Source organism: Neolamprologus brichardi, chromosome 20 (genome assembly GCF_056152115.1).
Source record: "Neolamprologus brichardi isolate AB-2024 chromosome 20, ASM5615211v1, whole genome shotgun sequence".
Taxonomy (NCBI): Eukaryota; Metazoa; Chordata; class Actinopteri; order Cichliformes; family Cichlidae; genus Neolamprologus; species Neolamprologus brichardi.
Genome location: NC_142123.1, coordinates 34,058,508 through 34,067,500, shown reverse-complemented (window position 1 = coordinate 34,067,500; position 8,993 = coordinate 34,058,508). Strand labels below are relative to the sequence as shown.

The window sequence follows — 8,993 nt, the reverse complement described above, 5'->3', positions numbered from 1 at the left end:
ATTCAAAATCCTGCTCCTCACATACAAGGTCTTAAATAATCAGGCCCCATCTTATCTTAATGACCTTGTAGTACCATATCACCCTATTAGAGCACTTCGCTCTCGCTCTGCAGGCCTACTTGTTGTTCCTAGAGTATTTAAAAGTAGAATGGGAGGGAGAGCCTTCAGTTTTCAGGCCCCTCTTCTGTGGAACCAGCTTCCAGTTTGGATTCAGGAGACAGACACTATCTCTACTTTCAAGATTAGGCTTCAAACTTTCCTTTTTGCTAAAGCATATAGTTAGGGCTGGACCAGGTGACCCTGAATCCTCCCTTAGTTAAGCTGCAATAGACGTAGGCTGACGGGGGATTCCCATGATGCACTGGGTGTTTCTTCTTCACTCACTATGTGTTAACAGACCTCTCTGCACTGAATCATATCTGTTATTAATCTCTGTCTCTCTTCCACAGCATGTCTTTTATCCTGTCTTCCTTCTCTCACCCCCAACCAATCACAGCAGATGGCCCCGCCCCTCCCTGAGCCTGGTTCTGCTGGAGGTTTCTTCCTGTTAAAAGGGAGTTTTTCCTTCCCACTGTCGCCAAAGTGCTGCTCATAGGGGGTCATATGATTGTTGGGTTTTCCCTGTATCTATTATTATAGGATAAACTGTACAATATAAAGCACCTTGAGGTGACTGGTGTTGTGATTTAGTGCCATACATATAACTGAATTGATTTTTATTCTGTGTGTGTGTGTGTGTGTGTGTGTGTGTGTGTGTGTGTGTGTGTGTGTGTGTGTGTGTGTGTGTGTGTGTGTGTGTGTGATCCTTATTTTAACCAATTTGAATTTCAGCTGCAGTAACCACGTGTGTTCATGTATATTTCATGTTATGTCACTGACTTCATTCATTCTGACTGAGCTCTGCTCCATGTTTAACATTTTCACACATGCTCACTTTGACTCTCTGTGTTCAAAGGAGCCAGTTATGTTCACTCTGACGTTTACCCTGTTAGCTAGCTAAGTAAAAGAAACAACTCTTTGAATAATACAGTGCAGTTCAGTAGAGCTACTCTCTCCTAAACACTTGTTCATAGCTTGTTGGTATTTGACTCTGTTCTCTATACAGTTCTCAAAGTTGGAAAGTAAAAGCTAAGTTTATGTAAATATCAAATTCTTTCAGCACTGAATGAGCACAACAACAAGTTAATGAAGTTTTCACCCAGAATCTAATCTTTTGCCAATGAAATCCTCTCAGTACATATTTTAAATTACATATTACGTATTTCATTGTTTTATGATGCTATGTAGTTTTAAGCACTCTGTATAAGATAATAATAAAGATAGGCAGTATATAAACTGGACTTTACAAAGTACAACAAACCTGCTTGATTAAAATGAGACAGATGTAGGAACAGTTAGTGATGTAAGAAGAAAAGTCTGACTCGTTTCAGCACCAGGGACAGCTCCAGTCATGACTTAGAACCACAGACAACAAGTCTTTCTAACCGAATCAGCACCAGGGACAGCTCCAGTCATAACAAGTCTTTCTAATCGAATCAGCACCAGGGACAGCTCCACTCATGACTTAGAACCACAGACAACAAGTCTTTCTAACCGAATCAGCACCAGAGACAGCTCCAGTCATAACAACTCTTTGAATAATACAGTGCAGTTCAGTAGAGCTACTCACTCCTAAACACTTGTTCATAGCTTGTTGGTATTTGACTCTGTTCTCTATACAGTTCTCAAAGTTGGAAAGCAAAAGCTAAGTTTATGTAAATATCAAATTCTTTCAGCACTGAATGAGCACAACAACAAGTTAATGAAGTTTTCACCCAGAATCTAATCTTTTGCCAATGAAATCCTCTCAGTACATATTTTAAATTACATATTACGTATTTCATTGTTTTATGATGCTATGTAGTTTTAAGCACTCTGTATAAGATAATAATAAAGATAGGCAGTATATAAACTGGACTTTACAAAGTACAACAAACCTGCTTGACTAAAATGAGACAGATGTAGGAACAGTTAGTGATATAAGAAGAAAAGTCTGACTCGTTTCAGCACCAGGGACAGCTCCAGTCATGACTCATGACTCATCTTCTCTCCTGTAAGACTGGCCTGCAGTTCAGCACTGCAGGCCTCCCTTCATGTTACACTCCACAGCAGGGGTGGGGGAACTCCAGGCCTCGAGGGCCAGTGTCCTGCAGGTTTTAGATGTGTCCTTGATCCAACACAGCTCATTTAAATGGCTAAATTAGCTCCTCAACCTGTCTTGAAGTTCTCCAGAGGCCTGCAATGAACTCTTCATTTGATTCACGTGTGTTGACCCAAGGTGTTATCTAAAACCTGCAGGACACCGGCCCTCGAGGCCTGGAGTTTCCCACCCCTGCGCTACAGCAAGCTCAGTGAGATGCTAAGCAGCTTACTGACGCATGTCTATCAATCAAATAAACAGAAAATATCTAACATGACATTTTAACCCCACAGACATTGTTACTAATATTTTTTGCCTTATATCATTATTTCTGACACCCCTTGAGCACACCGTGATTTTTCATAGTCCTGTGAAGGCAACATAAGCACAGGGTGCTGCGGGGTAAGCTAGACAAGGCATAACAAGACAGGGAGAGCAACTAACAAGCTACACAGTGAGTCTTTCACTTTCCAGAGCCTTTTATGTGTTTTGCTCCCAACCAAACCAGATAGACTGGATGTTCTTTCTTGGAAATTCTGGCGAGTTACTAAAAATGATAAGTTAGCAGGAAAAACTATGCTAATTTTACACGTGGTAACCACTACAACAGTGTGAACTCTGTGTTGTCTAAAAATTTCAGTTGTGGGTTAATTCATATAAATAAGTTACTTAAACTAATTAACCTCTTAAGCCCCAACGCCCCCTGATACGGGAGCAAAAGGAAGGAGATCAGTCAGGCTTGGGGCTTAAGAAGTTAAGTTACAAACATTTCATAATTTGATTACACATGCCTCAAAAAGGGGTGTGCAAATATATTTGATTGTAGTGCTGTAAAGCAATCCAAACTGAATTCATAGAAACAGAAACGATGTTAAAAGAAAAGTGTTCTTGATTTTGAACACTTGAGATCTCGTTTTATTTAGAAACAGCTATAAGAACTGTTTTTGTTCATTGCTCTGTACTGTATGTGCAAACTGGCTTTTTGTGATCCTGAAGTTGGTTCCAGGTACTGATGGTGAGTCCAGACCCTGTGAAAACTCTTGGTGGATCAAAAAGCAGCGTGTCTAGCTGTTTTGGATGCAAGTGTAGATCTACAGACTAAACCACGTCAAATCGCAGGATTTCAGATAAGCAAGAACAAAAGCATTTATTTCAATACAGCTCGTTCCTCTGGGAAACTATTGAACTCACAATATCCTGTTCATCAGGAGTCAGGTATAAAGAAACTTACCCATCTTATTTTATTTGGCTTTTATTCTCAAGAGAGCACTCTTCACTGTTATTTACACTGGTTTATCGTATCATTGTAAACTTGTAATAAACTGGACTTTGTGCTGTTTATTATGCAATTATATAAAAAACAATATGTACTGCTATGGAGTTATGGTGAGTGAAATTCCCGTTATTAGTATGTCATGAGTACTTCTTGCCAGTTGTCGTCAGACAACCCAAAGAAAACAGCAACCAAAACTGTGTTAAAGTTTGAAAAGAATCTTTGTGAATGGAAAACAGAGGTTTCATTTATCTTTTAAACTGTAATAAAATTCAGCTGTCTTGTGAGGTAAATCTGGAGTCATGAACTGGTTGTTTCATTCCTGAAAAATAAATAATCCTCATAACATGATCAATGAAGTGCCAACAGAATTAGGATTCATTTGAGAGAAATGCTAAAAAAGCAAATTACAAGGACAGAATCAGATTATGTTTCCACAAACGAGCTGAAAGCTGAGTCTCTCGTGACTTTCAGCCTCCACTGGACAGAATAACACCGCAACCTTTGCAGAGTAACTGGACCGAGCTGCAGTGATGAATGGTGCCACGCTTTGTATCAACACACACAAACACACAGTCTTTACTCAACCTTCGTTTCTCTCTCCGAAACCAAAGCTGATGAATTCACATTCTGCACCTCGCCTCTCGCCTGTGAGCACTCATGAATCCTAAATCCATCTGCATTTATTTTTTTCTCCTTCTTTAATCTTTGGACTTTATCCCACAGCACGGTTCAAAGGCAAATACCAAACTTTTGCTCTGCCTCAGGTCTTTAATAACTGGTATTTCTTTGCAAGCTTCACCGTTCAGATGATACACATCCGTATCTGACATGAGCCATTCTGATGTCCTTTTTTAACTTTCTTCTGATTGGCTGCCCCTCAAAAATGCTTACATCATAAAATAAACTGAGCATTTTTAGCAGCTTAAGCTTCAACCACATCAGATTTCTTACCTGGAACATGATCCTGTACTGCTCCTCTGGACGTTTGACCACGCACATGTTGCAGCCCATGATGGCGTCTCGGTCTGTCTGTCCTCTTGATCTGAATCTCTGTCGTTCTCTGTCACCGCAGGTCCCTCAGGAAACAGCTGCCAGTCCGTATCGATAATCCAGCTTGTCTGTCCGACCTTTGACCTCCAAATCTGATGTGTTCAGGTCAGTGTTCGCGATCTTGCTTGTTTAACCTTTTTTAATCACCCACTGACCTTTGGCCTAAAATGAGGTTCCAAACTGAGATCAAATCATCAGGTTTGATGTGAAATCTTTATTCTGTGATACAGATCGTGTACATAAAAAGTTTTATTCTTGTTCTTTGTGTGAACCATAAGGCTGTGAGGAAATCTGTCAAGAAATGTATCAAAAAATGATTCAAATTTATGCTGATTTGATTCAAACAGGTAAAAGCTGCAGTTATCTGTATAGCAGATCTGTGCTTGTTCTTCAAACTCAGTTTTTAGACAAATATGCACCAAAGTAGGGTACTTGTAGTTTTTATACAGTAAAGTGAGATTTCCACTTCATCTGAGAAGCCCCAGAAGTGTCTCCAAACATGTGCAGCTCCTTTTATCAGCTCAAAGTCACAAGTTCTCCTTCAAAGACAAGAAAGGGAAACCCCAGCTGAGAGTCAAGCTGAGTTTGCGTCGTGTCCTCTTTTCTGCTCTAAAGACAAAAGTAAAACCCACTTCTCTGTTTCTCACTGTTTCCCACTCGCAAGCAGAAAAAATGATGAAACGAAGACAAAAGCAGCACAAACGTCGTTCGTTTTTGTCGTAAAAAGGCTGCGTTCTGCTGCTCGAACAGCTCCTCGCAGTAAACAGCTTTTATCTGGCGTCCTGCGGCCAGCGAGGAGGCGAGACACTTTTCATCTAAATTAATTTTTATTCATGCACGGTAGATTGTTTCAGCCCTACAGGGGGAAAGATGAGGAGGAGGAGGAGGAGGAGGAGGAGGAGGAGGAGGAGGAAGGCGATCTCCGGTTTGTGCTTGAAACTGTTAACATGAAAAATCAGTTCAGTTTGTTTAAGCAAAAACAAGCAGCAGCTGAATCCTGATGGAAGGATGAAGTCCGAGTGCTGGTTCACGGCTCCCACAGAGACAGTGTACACGTGTGCTTACAGCATCATTCAGCTGTAGTTCAGTGCAAATATCAAATAGTTTAAATCAACTTAAGCTTCACTTTGTTGGATGTTTGTTTGATTTTTGTCTTGCACTGAATATTTTGTCTTTATGACCAAACAAATTGCTTCTCTCTCTGTTCTGAATAAATTTGGTAGCTTCTGCGAGAGTGATGAATAAAAACATAATAGATCCAAATCGTGGTGCTTTTAAAAAATGATGAGCGCAGGAAAGCTGATGGAGAAGAAAAAGACTGCAAATTGTGTGTTTTCAGCTTCTGTTTAGAGTAAATGTAACAGCTGAAAGTTTATAGACGACAAACTTCAAACTCGATGAAGGATGACGTTTGTGCGATCTCTGTTTGTTTGGTTAAATAAAGTGTGTGTTCCTGCAAACAGGAAGGAAAAGGTTCTTAGCTTAAAAAATTATTTTTCCTGCTTTTCCAAAATGGATTAAATCTGAGCCTCTAATCAAACACAAACTCTGCAGCTAAATGTTCGTTTGTGTGTCTCCTGAGGTGCGTTTGGAAGCGAGGCCTGTGACGGTTAATAAGAACTGAAGAAAAGAACTCTTCTCCCGGTTGTAAACTGTTTTCAGTTCGCTTCAATAATTCATGTGAACATCAGTGAGCGTTTAGAGCGACGTTCCTTCTCCCCCAAACGGACTCTAACAGGCTGCTGGCTTGTGTCAGAGATTTTGAAATATTGCAAACGCCAAGAGCTTCAATAAAAGATTGGAACAGTTTCTTGATGAGAGAGGATCAAGAGCTCTCAATAATTCATCTGAGGGTTTGAATCACCACGAGAAATAAGAAGCCCGCGGCTCCACTGTAAACATTTTGTCCAAAAGTCAAGCTGATCGTGTCTGTGCAGAAGTAATAGAACGAAACAACCAGCATCTGTTTCTACTGTTTCTACTGTTTGAACTTTAAAATGTGGTTTTATACCCAAACCGCTCACCTAACAAACCAAACAAGAGATTTGTTTTTTATTTTACGTATCAAAGTTTGTGCTTTTGTGTTTTTTGAAAGGTTGGTTGTGTTTAGCGCTGAATGCTTTGAGCACTGTGGCATTAATGATGCGTTTGTAGGGTCAGAAAGGAGAAGCAGCATTTGTGCTTTTAGCAGTGACTCCACATTTCAGCCTCCTCTCTGAATCCAGCGTTTCCATCTAAAGTGTTACGTTTGCACTCAGCGTTGATGTGTGCAGATGGAAAATGCTCCCATGTTGTATCAGTAAATCTGTCATTTTGTGCACTTTTGTGTGTCTACTATAAAGTTCAAAAATACATTTCCTCCTGGTTCACTAACATCTGTCTGCCACGTGCACTTTGTGTCTCTCAGTTTATGTCTGTGTGTTTTAATATCCAGTTGAATATCACATGTTGTTTGATTTCTGTTTGGTCTCAGTCCTTTTTGCTGTTTCTCCCTCAAAAAATCTAAATTTAGCTGCAAAGTCTCGAAGCACATTTAGTTTTGTAAACGGTATTTTATTGTGTTAAAGAGCTGAAGTTTCTTCAGAGACAAACCTGTGAGCTCCAAATGATCTGATGATGAATATTTACTGACAGGTGTTTCCTGTGCCTGCATGTTTCTGTTTTAAAAATCAGTGCTTTGCAGTTTCTGAATCTTTTCCTTCACTTTTTCATTCTAAGTAAAGATTTATTTCTCACTTGCTGCTCGGGGCTGTTTAACTTTTCTCCTTTTGCATGTTGGTTTTTTGCAGAGAACAGCGTCTCCCTCCGGTTTTATCACCGCCCACCTCGCCCACAGACGGTCCTCGATTAGCCTGCAGAAAGATGACAGACAGGATCGACTCTCTGCAGAAGCACATTCAGCCTGTATCACCTGCTGCTTCTGTCACCGAGCATCAGTTATCTGGCTTTATCAGAGTCTACCTGCGCCTCTCTGCACCTGTTATCTGTCATCAGCACCTGTTTTATGCACCCTGATCCAACACAGGATTCCTGTCAGACGCCTCAGAGGGAAAAGGAGCCAAAGACAAGCACCCAGGCAAAGAGAGGATTAAAAAAGTGTGTTCACAGGAAACAAACAGAGGGAGAGAAAAACTGCAGCGTGAAAGGCGTTTAAATGGAGAGATGCCATTCTGGGAATTTCTCAAAATCCCTTTTTGACAGTTTGTTTTTCATTTACGTGTGTCTAATTCAGCAAATGACCCACGGCTGCTGGATCTGTATTTTCCAAATGTGCCACTAAACAGAAAATTGCACGAATTATTTTCCTCAGTCGATGAAATTTCCAGTGTTTAGGTCACCACACTGAATTCCAAGTATCTTGAAATCTTTGTCGACCAGAAAGAAAAATCAGTTTGTGAACTCCTCAATCCCCAAAAATCCTCCTCCAGGTGTGATAATCCACACAGGTGAAGAGCGGCTTTGTTTCAGCAAACTTCAGCCTCAAACAGTCGCCCTCTGTCTGCCATGAAGCTGACTTTATCTCCGCGTAATCTCCCCAAAAAATCCTCGTCCAGGAGCAGCCGGCAGGTTTTCTGAGAGGATCTAGACCCTGAGAGGACCGGCCTTCTCTCCTTTCTCCTCCTCTATTCTTTCATCCTTTGATTTCCTCTGCTGCTCCGTCATTTCTCTACAGAGGTTAAATCTGCTTAGTCTCGCTCCTGGACACAGAGACGCAGAAAAACAGAGAGAAAGAGGATCTTGAATGAGCACATGAACACACACAGGCTTGGTTTTTGCTCATTTCTCTGAATCTCTATGAATTTGTTCTTTGTCCTTCTGCCCAGAGCAGCGAATAGACTCACATGTCTGCAGCCAAAAGCTGATCTCGCTGGTCAAAATCTTTTAATCTTTTCCATTTTAAGCTTTTTGTTTTTGTTTGAATGTCATTGAGTTTTTTGCCCTGCGAGAGATTATCAGTGCAGCTGACCTTTCAGACCCACAGACATGCTCATCCTGTCAGTTATTTTCAAGAATCAATCCAGTGAAAATATGTCAACCTTTAAACTTCAAATCTACAACCATGAGTCGATAAATCCAGTGCAGTCCAGTCGTCTGAAAGGTAAATCTGTGCGATCGGACTGTTAAAGCAGAAAACTGCCACAAAACAACCACAATCCTGTTTTCTCGCAGCATTTGTAGGTATAGCTCTGCTCTGACACCCCGCCCCTTAATTTCACTCTAACCTCAGAAAGCCAAACATCAGATATGACACTGATTCAGTCAGATACAGTGTGAAAGGGTGGGGGTGGGTTCCAAAGTGGTTTGCAGATGAACAGCAGCTAAGGCTAACGCTGACATTTCATACTAATATTGCTACAAAGTATTTTACCTAAGAAGAGGTTTATCCACGACATGAGACCACTCACTGCTCATCAGCTCACAGCTGTTGGTGAGAGCAGGAATGCAGATCGACCATAAAAGATTTGAAATGGTGGGGATTTTTTTTTT

General features: G+C 40.8%; 1 protein-coding gene across 2 annotated transcripts in view; it reads right to left on the bottom strand.

The window, feature by feature from the left end:
• The window catches only part of LOC102776543 (PDZ domain-containing protein 4-like), a 53,212-nt gene that overhangs the window by 43,477 nt on the left and 742 nt on the right, over nucleotides 1–8,993 (bottom strand). For both annotated transcript variants that reach the window (XM_087833905.1, XM_087833906.1), the window contains exon 2: nucleotides 4,407–8,203. In XM_087833905.1, coding sequence (XP_087690031.1) covers nucleotides 4,407–4,466 — 60 coding nt within the window. In that variant the 5' untranslated portion in view covers nucleotides 4,467–8,203. The remainder of the gene's footprint in view (nucleotides 1–4,406; nucleotides 8,204–8,993) is intronic.